We start from the raw sequence: 27,832 nt of genomic DNA, 5'->3' as shown, positions 1-27,832 counted from the left end.
TACTTCTTAAATAATTTTTCATCACCACTAGCTTCTGATGGAATTACTTGTCAAGCCTAATCAGACTCTCAGCATACAACACTTTAGATGCTCACCTATTCTCTGAAATCTACTTGTATAGAAGCACACATATAAACAGATGCAGTATGAGGTGGCATCCTCAATTTTGAAAATAAGCATCAAGTCTGGGCATGAATCCTTGGGAAACTGCATCATGTTATCCTTAATAGTTTTCAACAGCCTTTTATTCAGTCAGTTGTGAGGTTTTAACTTTCCGTGGGAGGGATCCAAGACCCAAATAAATTGCAGAGCCCATCTGTTACATGCCTCCAGGTAAGACTCTTCATAGGCAACTTGAGGCTGTTTGGACTGATTTCATTAAATAAGAAAACACTGTATTATGAACAGCAATAAGTAACATGTTACTGAACACAAAGACAAAGTAAAGATAAAATATAAACCCAAAATAATTATCTAGTCTCATTCAAATTAACCAGTTGTTTCTGAAACTTCATTTAAATTACTTATTATAGAAATAACCATAAAGCTTTTAAAGCAAAAACATTTATTTTTCTCAGATCATTGGTAATCTAGAGAGTATAATTATTAAACATTATTTGGATACCTACAAGTCTAAACAAGGGGCTAAACCATTTTTATATGTTAACATTTTATCAATTGTCTATTTTTCCTATATACTACATTGTTATTGATCTTGTTTCTGATTAGAGATGTGGATCTTATCTTAATCTTTATTTTTCCCCATGAGTTGTCGACAGTTCTTATCTGGTCTGAACAATATGATGAAACATTTAGGAAGAAACATGCAGATCACCAGAGCCCAACTGGATGCCAAAATAGCAAATATTTCCATTGCCACAGTGTATTGTCCCTGAGCACTGAGGGAGGCTGGGATAAAAGCCACCCAGACACTGAGGAAGGCCAACATGCTGAACGTAATAAACTGAGCCTCATTAAACCTATCAGGAAGTTTTCGAGCCAGGAAAGCTACAATGAAACTAATGGTGGCCAGAAGAAACAGATAACCTAGCATGGTCCAGAATGCGATAGGTGATCCCTCATTACACTCAACAATGATGAGTTCAGGTTTAGTATTAATGTTATATTGTGGGAATGGAGAAGCTGTGAACAACCAATTGATGCATAAGATGAATTGTAGAAGGAAACAGATAAAAACAATCATGTAGGACACTTGGGGTGAGGTCCATTTCCTCAGATTGCTGCCTGGTCTAGTGGCCATAAAAGCAAACACCACCATGATAGTTTTTGCCAAAATGCTTGAGACACACAAAGTGAAGGCCAGGCCAAATAATACCTGACGTAGGAGACATTTATGCTGGTGGGGGTAACCTATAAATACTAAAGAGCACAAGAAGCAGAGACACAGTGACATCAGTAGAAGACAACTTAGAGAGTAATTATTGGCTCTCACTATAGGTGTTTGTCTGTACAAGATGAAAAGCTTCAGAATAAAAGCAGGAATAAGTGAGGATATTATGCTGATTATAGCTAAAGTTCCTCCCAATGCATCATGATAAGACAGAAACTCCATGGATTTTGGGAGACACCTAGATTTCTCAGGATTTGGCCAATGATCCCAAGGACACCTTATGCAGGTAATTGAATCTGGAAGATAGAACATATATGGTACCGTTACACATCTGCATGTCAACAATGTGTTGAGTAATGTTAAAGGAAACATTGAAACTGAATATATAATATTATTTTCCTGCATCCACTAAAATGATAAGATTTATATAAGATATATTACCCAATGTTTTATGTTCACTTTATGCAGATTTTGTTGAATGTAGACATTTAAATAGATTATTTTAGTCAAACAATACTAAATAACTTGTTTAGTTGAAATAATAAAACGAAGCTGGATAGGAAAAAATTAGAGGTATTTGCCTACTACCTCTTTGCCTGTTGTCGGTCATATTAAACCTTTCCAGACCTCACCACATCATACACAATCCTTGCTACTAGGCCACACCTCCAAGCTATCGCATTGTGAGAAGTTGATCACATTTCAATAATATTGACATCTGAGCATTGTTAGATATGGAAAACGATTATAGACAAGAGAATCAAAATATTGGCATTTTAAATTCTTACGCACAAATATACATTATCGATGCATTATGTTAATATGGCTTTATTGATTTGAATCCATTACACACCTTAGTATTATTTTGGTGCATCATCATCATCAACATTTATTTATATAGCGCCAGTAAATTCCGTAGCGCTTTATAATGAATCTATACAATTTTTATGTGTGTTCTTTACAACTTTATATGTATTTTATCTGATTGTTTTGCATAACTAATATTGTTATAGTATAAAGCAAATGCAACTATTATATTTGTTTTAAAGATTTGTTATTCAATTTTGATTATTTAGCGCAGTCACATTTGTTTCTTATTTGTTATTTATTTTGTCACTTACTTATCTACATTGGAATTATCCACAATCCTTTCTGACAGTGGCTTTATTCCAAATTTTATTATTATATTATTAGCGCCTATAGGGATTACTCTTTGAGTTTTTAATTGCATTTATAACATTGCATTTTGTTGAAATAATAGACTATGACTAGAGCTGAGTCAATGAGCATGCTCTGTGATATGGTTGGAGAAGGACTGGGAAAGGTCAAATTCTGTTGAAGAAATGTGTGAAAATCTACCACCAAATGTGGTATGAGGCAAAAAATTGCCAGAACAATTTAGAAAAATTTGCTGAACTCTATAAAGTACATGTATTGTCATGCACCAGACCCACAGACCGCTCAGTCGGGGTCTGGTGTGCTTTCCTGCTCTCCTTTGCCCTGAGTGCCACGGATGTCTATGGAAGCCGCCAATCTTGGATTCGGGTCAGAGCATGTGCAGACCCGTCTTTTATCATCTCTGCCTGACAGCCATTAGATAATCAATTATGGCTCCTAAACTACTTAAGGCACCTGTTCTCCTTCAATGGTGCCAGATCTTCAATTCCCTCTGCTTGATAAGAATTGGTTCCACTCCATATATCCTGTGCTTTACAAGCTTCCCAGTTTTCCTGGACATCCATGCTACCTGGGTCTGTAAACTATCACTACCGCCTGGTATCCAGCTCCAAGATTCCCAGCTTACCAGGGCATCTGTGCTAACTGTGCCTGCAGACTATCACTACTGCATGGTATCCAGCGCACAAACTTCTCAGCTTTACCTGGACATCTAAACAGCTTGGGCCTCCAGATTATCACTACCAACTGGAAACCAGTTCCAAGCTTACCAGCTTAACTGGACATCCGTGCTACCTGTGCCTGCAGACTATCGCTACTGCCTGGTATCCAGCACAATAGCTTCTCAGCTTTACTTGGATATCCTGACTACCTGTGCCTGCAGGTTATTGTTATCACCTGGTTTCATCCTTACAGCTTCCCAGGTACTCGTTCACTCCGACTGTCCAAACCTGCCTGGTGCTCATCTACTCTACTCCTTCCGCTACCACCAGCATATCTTCACCACCTGTACTTGCTTGTTTCTAGATTCCTTCATTATGTACAATTAATCTCGCTTGGTACCACTCGGAGGACTGCAACCTGCAGGACAGAAGCAGCTAAGACCAAACCTCGTTGCAGGGTCCCTGGTGAACACCTTTGCCTTGATAGACTCCACCTCTCTCAGTAGGGTACAGTTAAACCAAGCAGATCGCCACATGTGAGATGTATATAGTAAACAATGCTAAAGATGGAGCAAGTTGTCACTCACCGGACTGTGAGTGCTTCTTCCCGGACATTTAGGAACCGTGGCCGTCCTCCATCCTGAGGGACTGCGCATGCGCAGCCCTTTCTATACCTCCAGTGTATGTTCCTTTAACTTAATTGGCAGATCAGGCAACCTCCCTATATTAAGCACCTGTGGTCATCACCACATTGCCTGATCTTGGAGTCTCATTCCCCATGAGTCTCTGAAGGTGTTCCTGTGTTTCCTTGTTTATTCAGCCCTGCTGATTCCTGTGGTTTCCAAACCACTTCTACCTCTGTGGTTTCCAAACCACTTCTGCTACTGTGGTTCCCATACCACTTCTACCATCTACTGTATCATCGTGACTGTGAGCTGATTCCTATCCGCTGCCTCCGTGCACTACAGTCTTCTAATCACTTCAACTCTACCATGTATCATTGGGACTGTTAGCTGATGCCTATCCGCTGCCTCCGTGCATTACAGGCTTCAACCACATCCACTCACCTGTTCATGATTGTGACTGCCAGCTGATTCCTATCCGCTGCCTCCGTGCACTACAGGCTTCAACCTGCAACTCGTCTGTGTTTCATCATCGTGACTGTTTGGCTGATTCCTATCCGCTGCCTCTGTGCACTACAGTCTTCAACCTGCAACTCGTCTGTGTTTCATCATCGTGACTGCTAGCTGATTCCTACCCGCTGCCTCCGTGCACTACAGTCTTCAACCTGCAACCCGTCTGTGTTTCATCGTGACTGTTTAGCTGATTCCTATCCGCTGCCTCTGTGCGCTTCAGTCTTCAGTCCTTGTCTACGCTACCGTGTTTCCTTGAGTCTGCTGCCACTATTGCTACCCGCTACTCTCCGTGATCATCTGTTCCAGTTCAACTCTGCTCCGGTGTCCCATCGTTACTGCACCTGCTGGTTGCTATTGGTTACCTCCGTGTTCCCGCAGAGACCCGCTGCTGTTACTTCTCAGCGCTACTCATCCATCTACTGCTGATCCGCTCTCCACGCCTTCCTGTGTTCCCTGCTGGTCTACCTACCTGTGCGCTGCACCTGCTAGACCCCTGCTTCACCCATCCAGGGACTTGTATCCTGCTGGCCTCCTGCCCTTCAGGTATCTCTGCACTCCTGTCTGACTGCCTTCTCCTGAACCACGGTATGCATACTTCCCATTGACTGTGCTGTGTATTGCATACCTTGCTGGACTGTGTTGGTTCTCCTCTGGAGTGTACTATCCGCTGAGTCTATTGCCATCATTGACTGTGTTGGTTCTCCTCTGGAGTGTACTATCTGCTGACTCTACTGCCATCATTGACTGTGTTATCTCATGCTGGATTACTTCAAGAGACTTTCTATATTGGCAGTGTTGTTCAGTCATTTATACATTTATATTGTGCATATTACTGTGGATCAAAGTCAAGGTGCCCGTGTATATATTGTATTGCAGTCTCTCCCCGTGCACCTCCTCACATATATATTCAGTAGTACAACTTGCTAGTGGCAGACCACTGACTCCTGTTTACAGTTTCACCTGTTCCAGTATCCTCTCACATAGCAGTGGTACAACTTGCTAACGCAGACCACTGACTCCCCGGATACCTCCACTTGGATTCCATTCCTTCACTCAGACAGCGGTACAACTTGCTATCCGCAGACCGCTGACTCTCATCACCTCCTCGTTTCTGTTGGACATTCCTCCTCACTATAGCAGTGGTACAACTTGCTACCGCAGACCACTGACTACCTTCACGTGTCCTTTGTCCATACAGTTCCTCGTGTATTACTACCTCCATATTGCCAGTGCTGCTAGTCATAGACTTTCCTGAGCATCTCATCATCTGCTATTTCCTGTTCCGTGATCACCCTGCTACCAGAGTACCATATTACCACCTATACTGCTCTGGTAAGCCTATCACCTGGTGATCCCTGGGTAAAGACTCCTAGTGCCCGTGACAGTAAGATCAGGCCATGACAGACCCAGATACGGAACCTACTGCTAAAGAGATGCTGCAGCATCTGGTCAGCCGTGTGGAGCAACAGGATGCTCGCCAACAGCTGTTACTTCAATGTTACCAATCATTAACCTCCCAAGGAACATCTGGACAGACTGTTACAGCTAATATTGGAGCTCCTGTGCTTTCCTCCGTTTCCCCAGTGCCATCCCAGGTGTCTACAGTTCCTACGCTTCACCTGCCTACTCCGTCAAAATATGACGGGGACCCCAAAACTTGTAGAGGTTTCCTTAACCAATGTTCAGTCCATTTTGAACTCCAACCTCAAAATTTTTCTACCCATCGTTCCAGAGTGGCCTATCTTATCTCATTGTTTTCTGGACAAGCCCTGGCTTGGGCCTCCCCTCTGTGGGAAAGAAACGATCCAATTCTACAAGATAGTGCCAAATTCATTTCCACGTTCCGAAGTGTGTTCGATGAACCAGGTCGTGTGACCTCTGCTGCTTCCAGCATTCTTCGTTTGCGACAAGGCTCCCATACAGTAGGACAGTATGTCATTCAATTTAGGATCTTAGCCTCTGAACTTCAGTGGAACACTGAAGCATTAGTTGCCGCCTTCTGGCAGGGGCTCTCCGATAAAATTAAAGATGCACTGACTACCCAAGAGCTTCCTTCGTCACTAGAAGATTTGATCTCTCTTTGCCATCGTGTAGACATGAGATTTCGTGAAAGAGAATCTGAGAAAACAACTTCTGCTAAAGCACCTCTTCGTTTAAACCCTCAATTTCGTCCAGTTTCACCTTCTGTGATTCCCATGGAGATAGGACGTTCCAAATTATCTTTAGAAGAGAGGAAACGAAGAGTAAAGAATAGACTCTGTATCTATTGTGCTGATTCCACACATATGCTCAGTTCTTGCCCTAAGAAATCGGGAAATGCCAGGCCCTAACTAGTTCTGGAGAGGTGAAGTTAGGGTCCCTGGAGTCCTCTCCATTGTCTATGAAATCTAAAGTCTGCGCTTTCGATGTTACGATTTCCTTTGCTACCAAATCCTTTGAGTCACAGGCATTGATTGATTCCGGAGCAGCAGGAAATTTCATTTCTAAATCACTAGTGAATCAATGGTCCCTACCAGTGATCACTTTAAAAACACCCATTACTGTGACGGCTATAGATGGATCACGTCTCATCAATGGTCTCATCACCCAGAGTACGTCTCCAGTAACCCTTCAGATTGGTGTACTACACCATGAAGAAATTTCGTTTTTAATTCTTCCTGTTACGACAAGTCCGATTGTCTTAGGCCTTCCATGGCTTCAATGTCACTCTCCCCAGATTGACTGGCGCACCCCTCAAGTTACGTCTTGGGGGCCTGAATGTCACCATCGTTGTCTCTCTCAAGTTATTCCTCTTAAAGTACAGCAATCTTCCATCTCATCTTCCTCCCCGGGACTCCCTCCTCAGTATGCTTCATTTGCCGATGTGTTTGATAAAGCTCAGTCTGAACGTCTTCCTCCTCATCGTTCTTGGGATTGTCCGATCGACCTTCTACCTGGCAAGACTCCTCCCAGGGGTCGGGTCTATCCTCTCTCGTTACCTGAAACTCAAGCCACATCTGAGTACATACAGGAGAATCTCCAGCGTGGGTTCATTCGACCTTCCACCTCTCCCGCTGGAGCTGGGTTCTTCTTCGTCAAAAAGAAGGATGGATCATTACGCCCTTGTATAGATTTTCGTGGACTCAACGCCATTACTATCAAGAATCGGTATCCCATTCCGCTGATCACTGAGCTATTTGATCGCATCAAGGGAGCTCGGATATTTACTAAGTTGGATCTTCGTGGTGCCTACAATTTAATTAGAATCCGTTCCGGTGACGAATGGAAGACCGCGTTTAACACCAGAGATGGGCATTACGAATATTTAGTAATGCCCTTCGGGCTGTGTAATGCCCCCGCGGTTTTCCAGGGTTTCATCAATGAGATCTTTCGGGACTTATTATATGTATGTGTCGTTGTCTACCTGGACGACATATTGATCTTCTCACAGGACCTGCCTTCTCATCACCAACATGTGGCAGAGGTCCTCTCCAGACTACGGAAAAACTCGTTGTTCTGTAAATTGGAAAAATGTTCATTCGAGTTACCCCAGATTCCATTCTTGGGGTATATAGTTTCCGGAGTTGGCCTGAAGATGGATCCAGACAAAGTAAATGCTGTACTACATTGGCCTCAGCCAACTACTCTTCGTGCCATCCAGCGTTTTTTAGGTTTTGCCAATTACTATAGACGCTTCATTCAAGACTTCTCATCCATTGCATCTCCCATTGTGGCCTTAACTCGGAAAGGGGCTAATACTAAGCAATGGTCATCTGAGGCTCTCCAAGCCTTTCAAATCCTCAAAGAGTCCTTCTCGTCTGCTCCCATTCTGCGACAACCTGATGTGACACTCCCCTTCTTCCTAGAAGTAGATGCCTCTAATGTGGGCTTAGGAGCTATTCTCTCCCAACGCTCGGAGCAACAAAAATTACATCCTTGTGCCTTCTACTCTCGGGGTCTTCTGCCCGCAGAGAAAAACTATACTATCGGGGACAAGGAGTTGCTGGCCATCAAAGCTGCATTAGAGGAATGGAGATACTTGTTGGAAGGAGCTCGCCATCCGGTGACGATCTTCACGGATCATAAGAACTTGTCATATTTGCAATCTGCTCAATGCTTGAACCCTCGTCAAGCAAGATGGTCTCTTTTCTTTTCCCGTTTTGAATTAATTATAACCTTCAAACCAGCTGCTAAGAACAAGAAAGCTGACGCTCTATCTCGAGCTTTTGTGACGTCCTCTGATGTAGAAGAGGTTCCCAACCATGCTATTCTAGACCCCAAATGTATTTCTCTGGCTGCTTCATCCACCAAAATGCTACCATTTGGGAAGACCCTCGTGCCTCCTACTCTGAGGAGGAAAATCCTTTCGTGGTTCCATGCCTCTCGTTTTTCTGGACACGCCGGTGAACATAAGACCTTTGAGATTCTCTCTCGTAGTTACTGGTGGCCTTCAATGAGGAGAGACGTCAAAGAGTTTATTGCTTCCTGTGATTTATGTTCTCAGTTCAAATCCTCCCGCAGAACTCCAGCAGGGTTGCTGCGACCACTACCCATTCCGTCCAAGCCTTGGACCCATATTAGTATGGATTTCGTTACTGATTTGCCACCAAGTAAGAATCACAATACTATTTGGGTAGTGGTAGACAGATTTTCGAAGATGGCTCATTTCGTCCCTCTGTCCAGTTTACCTTCCTCGTCTACTCTGGCTGAACATTTCATTAAAGAAATCTTCCGCATCCATGGATGTCCGTCTGAGATTGTGTCAGATAGAGGAGTACAATTCGTTTCCAGATTCTGGCGGGCCCTTTGTAAAACCTTGGGCATACGATTAGCACTCTCATCGTCTTACCATCCGCAATCTAACGGACAAACGGAACGAGTCAATCAAGATCTTGAGACTTTTATTAGGATGTTCTCTTCAGCCAACCAAGACAACTGGGTAGAATTGCTCCCTTGGGCTGAATTCGCCCATAACAACATGTACCATGAGTCATCATCCAAAACTCCATTCTTTGTGGTCTACGGTCACCATCCGTCTTTTCCGGAATTTCCTGCCCTCCCGCCCACCCAAGTTCCTGCTGTGGAGACTGCTTGTCAGACCTTCAAAAATATCTGGTCTCAGGTCAAAACCTGTTTAAAGAAGACATCTAACAAATATAAGTCTTTCGCAGATAAGAAGAGGCGGGCTATTCCACCACTAAAAATTGGAGATCGTGTCTGGTTATCTACCAAAAATATTCGTTTGAAGGTTCCATCTATGAAATTCGCCCCTCGTTTTATTGGTCCATATAGGATCATTCAAGTTATCAATCCAGTATGTGTTAAACTTCTTCTTCCTAAGAATCTTCGGATCTCCAATGCCTTCCATGTGTCCTTGCTCAAACCTCTTATCATCAACCGTTTCTCGACTCCTTCCTCAGCACCGCAGCCAGTTCAAGTTCATCAGGAGGAGGATTTCGAGATTACTGAGGTATTGGATGCAAAAATTTCGCGAGGAGTCCTCCGTTTCCTCGTTCATTGGAAGGGCTTTGGTCCTGAAGAGCGTTCATGGATCAAAGCTGAAGATCTTAATGCTCCTGCCCTTCTGAAGAAGTTTTATTCCAAAAATCCGGACAAGCCCGGTTCCAGGCGTTCTGTGCCCACCTTTAAAAGGGGGGGTACTGTCACTCACCGGACTGTGAGTGCTTCTTCCCGGACATTTAGGAACCGTGGCCGTCCTCCATCCTGAGGGACTGCGCATGCGCAGCCCTTTCTATACCTCCAGTGTATGTTCCTTTAACTTAATTGGCAGATCAGGCAACCTCCCTATATTAAGCACCTGTGGTCATCACCACATTGCCTGATCTTGGAGTCTCATTCCCCATGAGTCTCTGAAGGTGTTCCTGTGTTTCCTTGTTTATTCAGCCCTGCTGATTCCTGTGGTTTCCAAACCACTTCTACCTCTGTGGTTTCCAAACCACTTCTGCTACTGTGGTTCCCATACCACTTCTACCATCTACTGTATCATCGTGACTGTGAGCTGATTCCTATCCGCTGCCTCCGTGCACTACAGTCTTCTAATCACTTCAACTCTACCATGTATCATTGGGACTGTTAGCTGATGCCTATCCGCTGCCTCCGTGCATTACAGGCTTCAACCACATCCACTCACCTGTTCATGATTGTGACTGCCAGCTGATTCCTATCCGCTGCCTCCGTGCACTACAGGCTTCAACCTGCAACTCGTCTGTGTTTCATCATCGTGACTGTTTGGCTGATTCCTATCCGCTGCCTCTGTGCACTACAGTCTTCAACCTGCAACTCGTCTGTGTTTCATCATCGTGACTGCTAGCTGATTCCTACCCGCTGCCTCCGTGCACTACAGTCTTCAACCTGCAACCCGTCTGTGTTTCATCGTGACTGTTTAGCTGATTCCTATCCGCTGCCTCTGTGCGCTTCAGTCTTCAGTCCTTGTCTACGCTACCGTGTTTCCTTGAGTCTGCTGCCACTATTGCTACCCGCTACTCTCCGTGATCATCTGTTCCAGTTCAACTCTGCTCCGGTGTCCCATCGTTACTGCACCTGCTGGTTGCTATTGGTTACCTCCGTGTTCCCGCAGAGACCCGCTGCTGTTACTTCTCAGCGCTACTCATCCATCTACTGCTGATCCGCTCTCCACGCCTTCCTGTGTTCCCTGCTGGTCTACCTACCTGTGCGCTGCACCTGCTAGACCCCTGCTTCACCCATCCAGGGACTTGTATCCTGCTGGCCTCCTGCCCTTCAGGTATCTCTGCACTCCTGTCTGACTGCCTTCTCCTGAACCACGGTATGCATACTTCCCATTGACTGTGCTGTGTATTGCATACCTTGCTGGACTGTGTTGGTTCTCCTCTGGAGTGTACTATCCGCTGAGTCTATTGCCATCATTGACTGTGTTGGTTCTCCTCTGGAGTGTACTATCTGCTGACTCTACTGCCATCATTGACTGTGTTATCTCATGCTGGATTACTTCAAGAGACTTTCTATATTGGCAGTGTTGTTCAGTCATTTATACATTTATATTGTGCATATTACTGTGGATCAAAGTCAAGGTGCCCGTGTATATATTGTATTGCAGTCTCTCCCCGTGCACCTCCTCACATATATATTCAGTAGTACAACTTGCTAGTGGCAGACCACTGACTCCTGTTTACAGTTTCACCTGTTCCAGTATCCTCTCACATAGCAGTGGTACAACTTGCTAACGCAGACCACTGACTCCCCGGATACCTCCACTTGGATTCCATTCCTTCACTCAGACAGCGGTACAACTTGCTATCCGCAGACCGCTGACTCTCATCACCTCCTCGTTTCTGTTGGACATTCCTCCTCACTATAGCAGTGGTACAACTTGCTACCGCAGACCACTGACTACCTTCACGTGTCCTTTGTCCATACAGTTCCTCGTGTATTACTACCTCCATATTGCCAGTGCTGCTAGTCATAGACTTTCCTGAGCATCTCATCATCTGCTATTTCCTGTTCCGTGATCACCCTGCTACCAGAGTACCATATTACCACCTATACTGCTCTGGTAAGCCTATCACCTGGTGATCCCTGGGTAAAGACTCCTAGTGCCCGTGACACAAGTGTAATTTAAACAAATGCTTTGAATGTGTTAGTAGAACCAACAGGAATTGACATGGCACAGTATCTCAATGTCACATGATCTTTAGATTTTTCAGGCTGGAAATACCACTACATTAATTTGAATGATTATGGAAAGCCTTTGAACTGAGAGTTAGAAACTACATTGTGCTGAAGCACCAATGAGTTGCTGAATCAACAGATTATCCACTTTGTTTGTTGAATTTGGCTATAATAGAGATGCTCGGTTTTCTGAAAACTGAACCCACCCGAACCTAAGGGATCCCGAACCGGCTCGGTATTTTCGAGCGTCCTCGGATCTGAATTAAGGCAAAACATCATCATTGCGTGGTCGTATCTCGCGGGTTTTAGATTACATAAGTGCCTCCCTCCCCAGGAGATCCAGTGCCATTGCTCACACAGAAACAGGTGTAGCAGTGTTTTTGTCAATCTCCATTCTCCAGTGACATTGCTCAGTGCCATTGCTCACACAGAAACAGGAGGGGTTGCAGTGTTCTTGTCACTTGGCAATAATTGACTGGAAATGACTGGAAATGAATGTTATTGAGGTTAATAATAATGTCGGAACAAAAAAAGAGCCAAATTATGTGATTTTAGCAAAAAAAAATAGGGATTTTAGAAAAAAAATTGGGACCCAAAGCCAAAACCAAAACACACAAAGGCGGTTTTGCCAAAACCAAAACAAAAAGCCTTTCCTGCAGCAATGTCTCAGCCTCACTACTGGAGCACTCAGCTCCAAGTTATTATCAATCATAAACCAACAAAAAGATAGAGTCAATGCGTATAGGGCGATGGCCACATTCCAATAGCTATGTTGTGCCACAGAAGGCGCTGCTCTTTCTGCTGATTTGTGTCAGTAATGGACTGTTTTAGAGCTGATAATTGCAGTCATTCACTGTCCAGTTACTTCTTTCACCTGTATAATAGTCTGTGTGTATATTAGAGAATTTAGACTGTAAGCTCAAAAGGGGCAGGGACTGATGTGAATGAGTTCTCTGTACAGCGCTACGGAATTGGTGGTGCTATATAAATAAATGGTGATGATGATGATGATGTTGATGACGATGATGATAGTCAATATCCATGTGTTCATCACGATGTAATGTTAACAACAGACCATACTCTAACATTTTACGAGACAAAAGAATCATTACTTTTTATAAACTTCATTAAAATAATAAAATGCAATCTATTAAAAATCTCCTATCAGACTGATCATATTTCTCCTGTCACATCTACATGTACAATCCTTAATTGGTCAGAGTATAAATGGTAATCAGTTGGGTTGGTGAAGGCTCCTTACAAGCCCTCATACTAGTAGGTGGTTTGGAAGTCATGATACAAGATAGAATATGGTCACACATGGCAACCTGTCTGGTTAGATATTGCTCCTTGTAGACACTGGACACAATCAAAGCAACACACAGGTTGTCCTGCTCTAGCAGCCTTCCTGAATCCTGGAGGACAACTCTCACTGCAGACCGAACGAGGGACCTGCGGATAATAGGACATTTTATTATATTAATGTTCTTTAAAAAACAAAAATAAACATTTTAATGTTCAAGTCTAGTAGAAACAAGCAATAAAGAAAGCCTACCATTCTAATTACATACTAGTTCGTTTATGCACTAGTTCCCCCCTGGGTACTTATTATTGGACTCTATGGATTGAATAGGCCTATCCAGGCTGGCATGCAAAGTATAGAACTGATAGATACACAAATATGCTATTTGCATATCTGGATGCTCCTGGGCTTCGAACAGGTGTCAGAATATAAAAAACTGACTATTAACCTAACAGAGCATAGACCACAATGAAAGCCTAAAGAGTATTGAGAGTATGTCTCACTGTCCGTGTCTCCCTTTGAATTCGGATGTGATTTCCACTGTGAATGTGTATTTGTATGAGTGATGGTGTTCATGTATATATATCACTGTGTGTTTATTAATATGTTTATTAATATGTGTTAAAAGCCTTCCAGTCTCATGCCTAACCTACCACCGGTCAGCTACCTCTCTCTCTCATGCCTTCTTCCCTTCTCCCCCTTCCTCGACTCCATCTCCGTCTCTCTGTCTCATCCTTGTGTCTGTCTGTCCTCCCCTCCCTTTAGATTGTTCGCTCCTTTGAGCAGGGCTCTCCTACCTCCTGTTTCCATCACTTTTAACTGCGCTCTCCAGCTACTCATCTCTCCTCCTCTTGGTCCTTCTGCCCTCTGTCTCCTCTCGCTTCTCTCTGCTCCCCTCAGTGGCTCTTAACCTGTCATCCGTGCCCACCCTCTTGGGCCAAAGTTACCTGCCAGTACTGACTTTTCCCCTCCCTCTCGTTAGCTGAGCCTGAGCCCCCAGAGTTATAGTGCTTACTGTTACTTGTACTGTGCTGTTTCACCTTGTACTGTGCCATTGTTTGTCCTTGTACGGCGCTACGGATACTTTGTGGCGCCCTATAAATAAAAATTAATAATAATAATAATAATGTGTATATCTGTATCTCAGTGTTATCTTTTGTACAGTAAATATGTATCAGTAATATGTCTCATATTGGTATTTATATAGGTACTGTGTATTTGTGTCAATCTGCATTTTTGGTGTGTGTTTCTCTACTTCACTGCTTTCATTTCAGTGGAGTAGGGATATTTAGTTAGGGAGGTGTTCCCGATTTTATGTGTAGGTTCACACATTTTTACTCCAACCAAATGGACTTAAGTTCTCCAGCTGATAAGAGGAAAACCAGACCTGTCCCTATACTTTTAATGTGACTCGTTTATTCATAAAGTCAAAACACAAATAGCCAGAGTTACTGCATTACACTACGACTTCTCAGCCACCAGAGAGCTGTAGTATTGTCGGCCCTGCAGTTAAACTTCTTTTCATTCAAACTATCATCTTATGGAGAGACAATTACAGATATTGGATTCCCATTTATCGAGATGAATTTTACAATTTTATTATTATTAAGTTCAAGGGCTGAAAACGACAAACTTTACACTTTCGTTTATACAAGCGTTAACTACTTTACCTTTCATTTTATATAAGAAGTGATTATTATTATCTTATACGTTTTAACAAAGAGATGGGTTTGCTACATGCCTCTAATACCACTCTCACACTGCCGTCGTGACAATGTCCTGGGTTAATGAACCCGGGATTTTGCCGGGTGACAGTGCAGGACACCCTAGCAAATACCTGGGTAGACCCTGTTCACACTGAACATGGGTCTGCCCAGGTCTCCCTGGCAACATCACAAAAGGAACTATGATTGGCTCCTCAAATGATGTTTTTTTTTAAACTTTAAAAAAGCCTTGGTCTCACCGTTCAGACTGGAGGCTACCCGGATCAGACCCGGGAATAACCCTCCAAAAGACCCGGGTCTAATTCCCAGGTCGGATGACCCGGGAATTATCAGAGGACCCGTTCACACTGATCCTCAAAAAGGGTCATCTGAGCTTGCCCCGGCATTAACCCAGGTTTTTGAGGCAGTGTGAACAGGTATAAGGAAGGAATAAACTATTTGAGTGACAGTCTGGAAGCAAAAGGCTGCAGTTCAAGTTACATACAGGTGTAGCACTGCACCTAGGTTCAGTTACATACAGGTCTGAGACGTGTTACAAAGTAAACGTAATAAAATTAAGTTTAACATGCATGCTTTGAGTTGTCTTCCACAGTAACAGCAGAAGGCTGAAGGTAGTTGCTCACTCCTTTCACATAGATGATTAGCAGATAAACATATGCGGAAGAATACACCTCTACAGATGAGCTGTAGTTTCATCTGGAGTCTCACCTGTTGACCTCCCATAGGCCAAAGCAACAAACTTGAGTTGATGGTCACAGCTTGATCAGGAATTGCTGTAGAACTATAATTGCCAATCTGAATTTGCTTTATAGTCCCTTCTGGACTCATTTGCCAGTTCACAATACTATAGACTGCAGGTGGGTCTCCATTCTTGTCAAAGTAAATGTAATGACCACTGCTTAGGGAGAGGCTGACTCTCCTGATATAGTGTGTGAGCTGTAAAGAGTCATAAGGGAAAAAGATCATCTGTTGACAGTAGCAGAACACTAAAATAATTCTACATATTACTCCACAAATTATTATTTTTTAAAATGTATTTTTATTAATGATTATAGTATTGAGCTGTTAATGTATTTAATATGTTTTTTTCCCACATGTGTTCTGAACTTTTTATTGCCCATATGCATTGTACATATCCTGCAGTCCGCTCAATCTGTTTACATAAGGCAAATAACGTACAGCAAGACCGTATACCCATATTCAAATGGAAACATTTCTTGAGATCCGCTTGTATTGGAATACAGGCAGATCTGCATCCAGATAGCGTGCAATTTTTCAAACATGTGTTCAGATTGCGTTCCTTAATAAATCAGGCTCTCAATATATATAAGACCTAATTATTTTTCCCTTCTAATTCTTAGACATTATATTACCTGCCATGGTTTGAAAGTCCAAATATCTGCACAGCTTCTGTAAGAAAATGGCCCTTCAAACTCCTTGCAGTTTTTCAGATCTTCCAAAGCTTTAACTAAAACATTTAAAGAATTATATATATAATAAGTAAATTTTAAGCTGCTTATGAAGGTGGAGCTGTTCTTGACATCATCTAAACTTTCTTCTCCTGTGCATTCTTTTACTGTGGCCTCCAAAGAACCAGTAAGGTTTTTTCCATAAAGAAATTTGCAGTTGAAAACTTTTTCCCAAAACAAATTCACCCAATTTCCCTGCATAGACTCTGAGGGATGTATCTTGCTGAGAAACGTACTTAATCCTGGGACCACATAATCATTAGCAGCTAAGCCAAGAGCTCCAGATAAGATCTGAAAATATTTTGCTTCTGATAATAAGGAGGACCTTGACCAACCTGCATTTCCAATAAAAATCCTCCCTGTGATGTTCTGTTTCAACATTTCATTCACAATAGGAACAAAATCAGTTTCAAAAGAAAATACAACGACCACCTTAACTGATGACTTCTTAATAACCCTGACTATTTGTTGAGCATTGTTATTTGGTTGACCTAGACGAATATTTTCGGTAAAAGCTACACATGCTCCAGCCTTGATTATTTCTTGTTTTATTGGCTGAATTCCTAGAAGACCAAAATCATTGTCTGTAGCCAGGAGGCCTATCCAAGTCCAGCCAAAGCTCAAAACAAGCTGAGCCAGTCCCATGGACTGCACTTTATCACTTGGAACAGTCCTGAAGAAAGATGGAAACATTTTCTGGTTACTCAGCAGAGAAACACCTGACAGGGGACTGATCTGAAAGTTGAAAAAGTAATAATATATACGTTCAGATAGAGCATGGTAAATCCTTTCATCTTACAACACTGCCCTTTAATTTTACAAAACCTAATTCATTTCTGTAATAACCACTTAGAGGCTGATGTAGACATAGGTTTCAGAACATATGTATAAAAAAAAAGATGCACATAAAAATGTATATTTCAAATGTATCAGTTTTTTCTGTGGTGTCAATAACACTTACACAACTCCAGCAGCTGACATTTAGAACGGTGGTAGTCAGTTTCACGTTACTGATTACCCAGACAGAGAAGAGAATGACATGAGGAGGCCGATTAAGTACTACACCGACCTGTAAAAAAAACTACTTATTGGGATCAAGATTACGTCACATCACGATTCGCTCTCTTGCCGACTGGAGAATATGATGTCATCCAACTCAGCGGCTTGGCTTAAAGCGGCACGGGACGGACCCGCCTTTCATTTTTGTCCTGTATTATTTTAGGGGTTAAGGATAGGGTTAGGTTTAGAATTAGGGTTGCGGTTTACCCTAACTCCTAACCCTAATATCCCTAACACCCCTAACCCCTAACATAATACTTACAGGACATAAATGACAGACGGGTTCGTCCAGCACCGCTTTAAGCCAAGTCGCTGAGTCTGATGACGTCATTTTCTCCAGTCGGCAAGAGAGCTTATAGGGATGTGAAGTAATCTTGATTGCGGTAAGTAGTTTTTTTTTACAGGTCGGTGTAGTACTCAATCGGCCTCCTCATGTCGTTCTCTCTTATGTCAGGGTAGTCAGTACCGCTAATTGGTACTACACCCATTTAGAAAGAACCCCATATAACAGATTATCCATGAATACAGTAACGTTACATTAACAGCATGTATGTCTTCTCTACTGAGATATCTCCATAACCAAAGAATAACAAGTTGTCTTTCCGTAACTATTATCACCTTAATTCGTATGTACTGATTGGTTTGATATATTCTGCATTGTAAAAGTTCCTCAACTGCTTTACTTGTAAACAAAAACATTTTTTTTACTTAGACTGTATGGAAATTTAAAAACATACTGGATACAAAATGGTGTTTCGCAGCAATGATCTGGCTTTTTTCTGAATGTTTTTTTAAGAGAAGAATATGTTTATGCAAAATGTACCTTCTTGCTTTAAGGAATATTCTTAGGTAAGTACATACTGACTAGTACCAGTGATTAGCTAGAAACATTGATAAGAGAAAGAATGTCTCCATACACCAGGGATGCATTTTGATGCAGGTACCAGAAAATAGCACACATTCTTCTATAATTGACTTATGTTCTGCATTTTTCAGCATTCCCCTGCATCCAGATAGCCAAGTTCTGTTTGCATTCACCTACAGGGGGCGTCAATATTCCTCAGGGCTATTCTGCTAGTCCCACAATCTTTAGTCAAGCTTTGTCTCCTGGACAAAACCATGTTACATTGCAAGGGGTGCAAATTAGTATTCTGTTTTGCACATAAGTTAAATACTGACTGTTTTTTCATGTAGCACAGAAATACTTGATAGCTTATTTATTTGTACACTGAAATTTAAAGTTGATATTTGTGTGCTACATGAAAAAAACAGTCAGTATTTAACTTATGTGCAAAACAGAATACTAATTTGCACCCCTTGCATTGTAACATGGTTTTGTCCAGGAGACTGAAATAATAAGTTTCTTAAGTTAAGATCCTTAATGAATCAGGCCCCAGGTGGATCCACACTGATGCAATAAGTGGATGACCTTTTGCTGTGTTCGCTAAGCTTACAAATGTCCCATCAGGACACAGTGGCTCTCCTCTGTTTCTTGGCTCAGAGAGGACGCAAAGTTTGTAAAGACAACTTGCAGTTGTGCCATAAAAGTTTGAATTCACTGGTCATTGTTTTTCACATGGATATACAGTATACACCTCACAACTGTCAGAGATGACCTAAACGGGTCCTTTCTCCTGAACTCCGGCTGCTATACCTTGTGGGTATCGATCGATAGAGAGACAGACAAGTTCAGATATTAGGCTGAAGCTCCATCTGGTTCTGACCAGCCCTAAGTCAGAGTAGCTTTATTTATACATAGTAAAACAGAAAGAGGAGATAAGAAATACAAGGTTTGTGAAAGCAGCTTGTACATGTCAGCAGTTTGTGGTCATGACAGAAAGCAGATGTCCTTATCTCAGTCACATAGGTCTTAGGTGGGGGTTGTGGATTCCTGGAACAGAAGTTGCTTGATGTGCACATTCTTGAGAAGAAACATGTTGACGAAGAGAAAAGAAATGTAAGGCAAAGGTCATAGAGAATGGTCTGCAAGACTGCAGACCATCCTTCTTTCAGCAGTAATTATACAAAATGCATTAATACAAGAAGCTCATAAAATGTATATCTCTCACACTACTAACAGGATGGAAGTGGTGTAGGTCGTACAGCTTCCCAAAAACAAAAAACAAGTTAGAGCTATTTTAGGAATGGTGTGATACTGCAGGCAGTGCATTCCTAATCTCTCTCATAAGCCTCAATATCTACGACCTTACAAAAGGCACAGCACCAGATACAGTCATACATATTGCAGAAACAAAGGAATGTTTTGCCACACTCAAAAAGCTCTTTCCAGTTCACCTGTACTTGGAGTTTCAACATATGACAAACCATTCTCACTTTTCACACTTGAACAATTAGGACATGCATCAAGGGTTCCTACACAGACACTTGGTGACAAACAAAGGCCTGTGACATATTACAACCCCCCCCCCACCCCCAGAATCTGTCGCTAGGGCTTTGCCTGCATGTCTTAGAGCTGTTTCAACAGCTGCACTGTTAATTGGGAAATCTGCAGTAGAAGCACTGCTCACTTGTAAATAGACATAATACATCTACACTGCGAAGCTTACAAGATTGGAACTCAATTTGCTCTTTCAGTCCAACATTATTTTGTAAAGATGTGCAATACTGCTCTACTTCTGCCTCTTCCTGAGGATGACGAGAAGTTGGGCGTATACATCATGATTGTCTACAAATTGTTGAACAAAGTTGTTCCAGATCTTGTTGACATCCCATTGCTGATTTTACTCTGTTTTTTGATGGGAGTAGTCACAGGTTTGAACAAGGTGTCTTATATGTGTGATCACTGACAACAAAGTCATGGACACTATCTTCACATTCAGCACAGATGGCAGAACATACAGTACTCACTAGAGTCTGCCAATTTGCTAAATATATACATAGACTCCAGGTACACATTCAACGTAGTTCATGATTTTGGGGGCCTTGTGGAAAATGAGAAACTTTCTCACATCAAATGGTGCACCTATTGCACATGCTAAAGCTGTGTAAGAACTGTTGAGTGCATTAATTCTACCAACATCTTTAAACATTATGAAATGTCAGACACACACCACAAACACTCATGTGGTATCTAAATGTAATAACAGAGCTGACAAAGCTGCAATGTCAACAGCAAAAAAGTGATTAAAAGAACAAAATGTGAAATGATGACCGTTATTGTAATACCTGATGTGCAAATGTTAATTACTATGTAAAAGTTTGTTTTCTATATGAAGTCTTTGGCTGGTAGCATTAAGGATGTGAACAAGACCACGAGGATTGTGCATTAAGGAGGGTAAGCCTGTTGCACCTAAAAGTTTGTACCCTGCTTTGTCCCAAAATAGTCATGGTTTAATGCCCTTCTCAAAGACAGCTATGGCTCAATTGATTAGGGCCTATTGGTAAGCCCCATGATTCTCTACACTAGCCACCAAATTGTGTGCTATCTATTTAAACTGTTTATAGGCACTTCCTAGAAACACTGGGCCTGATTCATCTTGAAACATAAGTCCATTTACGTGCCGTATCTTGCATTAAATCGCTCTGCCCATGCGCCAGAAGGAGACTTATGCCAGAGAACACAACTGCATACAAGTCATGGTCGCACGATTGGAAGGGCGAAATGACTGAGGGAATAGGAGGACTGATGTAGGAATGGAGATTAGCAGCCATGATGTACATAGGTCTGTCTTTTTTATATTCTTGGTTTTATAAGAGATGAATTTGTTTATGCAATATGTTCATTTTTGCTTCTAGGAATGTGATTATGCAAATATGTGCTGACTAGTACCAGTGATTATCAAGCAATATTGATAAAAGAAAGAATGTCTCCATACCCCAGAGTTAAGGCACCTTGGGGCATATTTAACAAGTAGTGATGTTACACTTTCAGACACTTACCGTAAATTTCACGCCACTTGTAGTGTCCCGCATATTTATGAACGGTGCATCGCAACAGATATCGTGGATATCTGGTGCTTTGCATTCTGTTTTGTTTTTGGGGGCAGTCACCATTCAATAGTATGGTGACGGCTCCCTTTCGCAATCTAACAAGTTCCGAAAAAAGTTTTTTTCGGTAAATTGTTATGCTAATGTGCACCAGCTGAAGCTGGCGTACATTATCATAATTGAAAAATTTCAGTGCTGTCAGCTAGCGCATGTGTGGAGGGATCACATGATCCCTCCCTGTCACTCATCGCTCTCTCTCTGCAACTATAGTTGCAGAGAAAGAGCAGAGATGTTTGTGCGCATGCCCAGGTCTTCGAACTGCACATGAGCAGTTGCAGTAAGAAAAGAAACAAAGCAGAGAAGAAGAAGATCCAGAAGAGGCAGTGGTAAGTATTTTTTTATCACAGAAACAGCAGTTTATAGGAACTGCTGTTTCTGTGTTGCGTTCTTCATAAATTTGAAAAAATAGTTCAATCCTTATCAATGCGATAAGGATTGAAAACTATTTTTCACTTTATGCAAACATTGATAAATGTGCCCCCTTGTGATTGCTATTTCGGCGGAGGTGCACATAATTAATATTTACCCAAGCAATGTAAATACTAAGTTTTAACACCCCTTTGTGAAGGGTGCCAAGATTATTGGTTTTAAAACTTATCTGAAAATGTACAATCTTTACCTTGTGATGCGATTAAGACTTGGTAGTCCATTTACATGGAAATCAATAAACTTGATGCTTTTCTATATAAACTTTTCTGAGACTCCTTCTTTGGTAAGATGGCTACATCAACTGTTACTACCTTATTATGTATAGGTGTAGTGTACTGTGACCGCAGCACTAAAATCTCACATTAATCACACTTTTTAATATTCTTTCACTTAATTAGGTTAAATGAATCTAATCAATGGAAGCAGATTTAAGCAACAAAAACTTTATTAACATAATAATATTAAATTAACTTTTAAAAACACATTAAACAACGTTTCATATTTTCAACCCGGTTGCCCATGCCCACGAAAATCCTTTATATAAATCGGACGACTTAGGAATATGAGAGAATTCTTTTGTCAGTGACACCTAAAAACGATACGATTATGGTGGTGGCTGCATAAGTGCCTAAGCCGCCATGTCCGCTTATTCAGGGACGAGACTTCCCACTGTTCAAAGTGGTCCTGGGTGAGCAAGTCCGTCCAGACATGTCGGCAACTGATTCAACGGTCGGAAGCCAGATCTTAAAGGATCTGCCCAAGAAATCACAGTGTCTTGATCTCTGATATATGTGTATGTCTAATAAAGTGATCGTATGTAATAAGGAAAAATTCCACTCACATTTAGGTGCTTATGTGTTTGCGTTCAATGGGATTGACAGGTGTCCTGTTAGTGATCTCTGCTGTGTTCTTGCATTGGTCTCTTCTTCTGCATGTGTTGTCTGTAATTATACATAGTCCAGACTGGAGTAGAAGGAAAAAGCAAGAAATAAAGAAGTTTATTCCAATGTTTTATTAGTAGTTAAATGTAGTCAAGTCAAATGAGTCTGTCAGTTTGTCAGTCTTCCCTGTGCGGGTTGTCCTATTCTGGTTTATTGCTCCATCCAATAATTCCAGAGTAGCTCTCCTAGGCAGGTGTAGATGTCTCAGCAACAGGATCATGGAGCAAATGTTGAGAGGACGTTTCCCAAAACGTTTCATCATTGGTCAGTTGATTTCTTCAGCTGTATCTAGGGAATGTTTCCATGGATTTCATTAGCCTGTGGGGTGCAGCCATCAATTGATCAGTCGGCTGCATATGTAGGGTGCTAATGATCACTCTGTGTTTTCATGTTGTGGTTATTAGTAAAGTTACTTAAAAGTTCAAATTAATTGGAGATAATTGTGGTAATTGTCAATGTTCTGTGGATGTTTGAAAATGAGTCTGATTGTCACAATAACATGAATATACAGTGGTTACTTACAGAGCAGAAAGGTCATTTAGATTGATGTAGCAAGTAGCTAACCAAATAATAAAGTCAATAAGCAAATATATGTGCTCGCGGGTAACAGGTGTCTGTGCTTGCATGGAGGAGTTATGCACAGCTAGTGGTAAGGGTACGTGGAGCATAGCGGGCCTGAATTATTAAGGAATGTAAATCTCAATAGGTGCAGTATCTTGCAAAAAATTGCTCTGTGCATCCTGAGAAATGGACTATACGCCAGTGAACAAAAGTGCATGTAATTAATTTTCAAATGCAAAAGACACTTCCGACTGCCTATGATTTAAAGTGCGGAATGGGAAAGGGAAGGGGTGTATGCATGTAGGCAATGTAAAGGGCATGCCAAGGTCGAGTGCACACACATCCATCCAATTCAAGCTCCGACCATCTCTCAGGTATTCCACTCATTAGGATAGGAGGTGATCGGGATAAATGTTTACCACAGTTAGAAAATTGGATTTATAGACTGAAAATCTTAACCCCTTGTGGTGTGAATGATGACTTCAATTTAGGATGCTTTCAGCGCAGTTTGATTATATTTTAGTGGGCCATTTAATTTACATTAGGTGCCCATTGATGATTTCTTGTTCTTAAATTCATCTGAGTTTTATGTTACTGTATGTATTATGATTATTATATTGTGTTTGTATATATCTGTTTTATTTTGCCTTTCCTCTTTTGTGCTCTATTTTATGGATAACTCTCTCCTCTCTCTCCATTCTTTGTTCTCTGTTTATATCTGTTTTCTAGCTCTCTTTTGTCCTTTTGTTATAGGTCTGATATAGCAACAGAGTTAAGGAAGTGCTACAGTGCCTGTCGGGGATTCCACGTTACTCTTCAGTGCAAGTCTCAATGCCTAGCAAAGAACAAACACTTTGCATCTACTCAGTGGCTCTGGATTTGGATTAAGCATATATAAGTATTTATATAGATATAACATTATTTTATTTCATGCTTCATTCTTTTTTTTATTAACTATATGTTATTGTTTTCATATTTATATTTATACATTCTACTTTTTTATTATATTATTATTGCTGAGATTTATGTTATTTGTTCACAAATCAAACATTTGGGAATCCCAGTCTAGGACCCTGAATAGGATGGTCCTCCAAGCCCCAGACATTGACCAGGCACTCATCTGGACCTGATGAAGCAAAGCCATATGGGACAGCAGCCACAACACATTCTTCTGCTCCTGTAGCCCCCACTACTCGGCTTGCACAGAGTCAGATGCAGGGACAACATTTAACCAGAAAGAAAAGATTGAGAAATAGCCCATCTTTTCTTTTTTTCTTAACAAATATTTGTTAAACATTGAAATGTTATTTATTTTACATGAAACATATGCTAGTATTTAATAAAAAAATCCTTACATTTTTACATGAATAAAGCATTATATATAATGTTCATTTTCAACATGCAAATGAATAATACTTTATGAAAAATAGGCTGCATTGTTAGAGCGGTGCATATCACCAATTAAACACAATATATGGAAATTTATTTGGGGAAACAGAGCTGATTTATTCAAGCTGCATGCATGTTATGACCAGGTGTACATAAATTAACTATTTAAAAATGATTTGCATTACAACATGGGTCTGCATGGTTTGGAGAATCAGCTGCTAGATGTTTTTATCACAAATAGAAGAACTATACATTTCCAGGTTTTGCCTTTACTTATTTATTTTTAAGTAGCACTTACAACTAACGTATTTATGGAGATCATCATTGTGATCCCTCTGTCTTTCTTCCATGGCAGAATGCTCAAGATGAAGATTGTCTGGTTCCTCCAAAACAATGTCTACCTCATACTTAAAATGCACCCAGTCATGAGAGCAACATTATGAAAAAATTGCACATAGTGCAATTATGTTGCAAATAACTTCCAGCACATACATGAGGACTCCTTCTGACTGATCAAAGCAATGCAGACAGGTTGAAAGTTCATTCAATGACTAGTCTTGTGGTGCTATGTGCTGAATTGTATGTAAGTTGTTGCTTTGTGCCTGGATAATAAAGTGGAGTGAGAATCCTTGGTCAGAGAGGGTAGATGCTGTCTCCTGCAACTATAACAAACACATATTTGAAAAACAATGTGTGGTTCAATTCTATGCTAATATATAAACATCGAAATCTCTGCTATGTGTTGCTTTTGAGAAAAGTACATAATAAGAACAATATTCTTTATTTTTAAAAAGGAATATTGTGATCATACTTTTACAAGCATTGTCAAAATAAAAAATACATGAAGCATTGTGACAATTGTACTCAATGTACCTTAATACTTACTGGGCATAAGACATAATCTACTCCATATTGCTGATTGCTTCAAGATGAAGGATGAAATCATGGTTAATCCCTGGATATATTGCAACCAAGCTATGGGTAAGGAGAGAAGCATCACATATAACCTGTACATCAATGGAATATTGACAGAATAGGAATGTTTGCAGTTCTGAAAGATTGATTCCTTCAGGGCTGATAGTACCAAGGCTACATGTGTAGCATCCACTGTCCCTAAAGCATGCTGAAATTGAGCAATGTTGTAAACTTATTCCTTTATCAGCAAAAGGGATTATTTATCCAATGTCAAATAATTAAACCCTGAGGAGCCACAGGAATGTCCGTATGACTTGCTTCAGTGAACAACTGTCTTTAACATTACTGAAACCAGAGCTACTATGGTCTGGAATGAGTCAGACACACAGGAATGTAATAGAGCCAACAATTTAGTCAGCGGTGATATTGCTGTGCGGATGCCGATCATAAGCCCAAGGTCGCTCTGAAGAGTCTTCAGAGTTTCCAGGATGATATGAGGTAGGTGCTTGAACTTGTCAGAAATTACAAAGAGGCTTACTTATCATCTGTGACACACTCCCTGCAGTCATTGCTGTTATTAGCTGTGGTGGTGCAGTTAGAGAATGTTGCTTGCTATTAACAGAGAATTCTATATCTCATAAAATAAGTGTTAAGATATTATTGTGTTGCTAACCAATTTTAAAAAATAAAAAATACAGACTATTTATAAAGAACACAGGTGCTGTTAATGTCATCTGTCTGTTTACCCTTATAAATATGTTACCCATATGATATAGGAATCTGACCAAAAGTAGCTAAGCTATACATTTTAAGGAAACTGCAATGTTAATATATGTTTGTTAGATTTTGTTTTATTTATTTTTTACATATATTTACTTAACTAAAAGGGGTTTGGATGCATCCTTAGTCCTCCTTAAGGGGACCCTTCAATATCTCTACATCCAAACTGAATAAGTTAGGAACATAAGAAAAGTCATGGATGAGATCTTGATAGGAAATCTGAAAATGGGTGTTGATTCCTAAGATGTCTTGTCTTTAAATTGTAAATGCAATATCAAATATTAAGATTGGATGTCATATTTCAGAATGTGTTTATAATAAAATTTCTACAAAGCAAATTGTGGTTTGGCTTATACGGATTGTGGAGTAAGTAGCATATAATTGGTTATAAGGTTTCACAAACATAGATGTTGCTAACATATGGGCAGCACGGTGTCTAAGTGGTTAGCACTTCTGACTCACAGCACTGGGGTCATGAGTTCAATTCCCAACAATGGCCTTATCTGTGTGGAGTTTATATGTTCTCCCCGTGTTTGCGTGGGTTTCCTCTGAGTGCTCCGGTTTACTCCCCCACTCCAAAAACATACTAGTAGGTTAATTGGCTGCTATCAAAATTGACCCCAATCTCTCTCTGTCTGTCTGTTTGTGTATGTTAGGGAATTTAGACTGTAAGCTCCAATAGGGGCAGGGACTAAAGTGAGTTCTCTGTACAGCGCTGCAGAATCAGTGGTGCTATATAAATAAATGGTGATGATGATGATGATGATGATATAATATGTATCTGCATTATCAATAAGGTCCCTGTTTGATATATGTAGCACTCAGATAGAGTATATCTCAGTTGTTAACAATAGTCAAATATGGAAAACTTATAGTAAATTCAAACTTAGCATAGTAGTTGCAATAGATAAGATACAAGATTGCATGACCACAGACATGTAAACTTATCAGTTTTGTCAGTAAGGGATGTTACAGTATGCACTATGACAACGTATACATCAGCTGTTGTTATCAATAGTCAAATATGGGCATATTGTAAGTTCACAGTAAGCAGAATATTTTTCTGTAGAGAGTGCATTATTTTGCTATGTTATCTGTTTGGTAAGGTCACCTTAGTTTATTGACTTCAAAGAAATAACCAGATAACAATATATGCAGTATAACCAGTGGTCAAAGTGGGCTGGAATACGTTGGTATGCCATACAGTCACTTCTTCTACTGCTTTAAATGTAAAACTTTCAAATTCCATTGACTTACATTCCCATCACATTTTCCACTACTT

The 27,832-nt window shown here is 40.9% G+C and overlaps 1 protein-coding gene across 1 annotated transcript; it reads right to left on the bottom strand.

The window, feature by feature from the left end:
• Positions 1 to 745: 745 nt before the first annotated feature.
• LOC142150548 (extracellular calcium-sensing receptor-like) lies at positions 746 to 17,858 on the bottom strand. Its single transcript, XM_075205746.1, has 5 exons — positions 17,790 to 17,858; positions 16,373 to 17,203; positions 15,708 to 15,935; positions 13,301 to 13,424; positions 746 to 1,647 (listed from the first exon to the last, which is right to left on the bottom strand). The coding sequence occupies exons 1-5, from the start codon at positions 17,856 to 17,858 to the stop codon at positions 746 to 748; spliced, it is 2,154 nt and encodes a 717-aa protein (XP_075061847.1).
• Between the last annotated feature and the right edge of the window lie 9,974 nt (positions 17,859 to 27,832).

Source organism: Mixophyes fleayi, chromosome 4, assembly GCF_038048845.1.
Source record: "Mixophyes fleayi isolate aMixFle1 chromosome 4, aMixFle1.hap1, whole genome shotgun sequence".
In the NCBI taxonomy this organism is placed as follows: Eukaryota; Metazoa; Chordata; class Amphibia; order Anura; family Limnodynastidae; genus Mixophyes; species Mixophyes fleayi.
The sequence above is the reverse complement of the archived record's forward strand: the minus strand, read 5'-3'. Positions and strand labels throughout refer to the sequence as shown.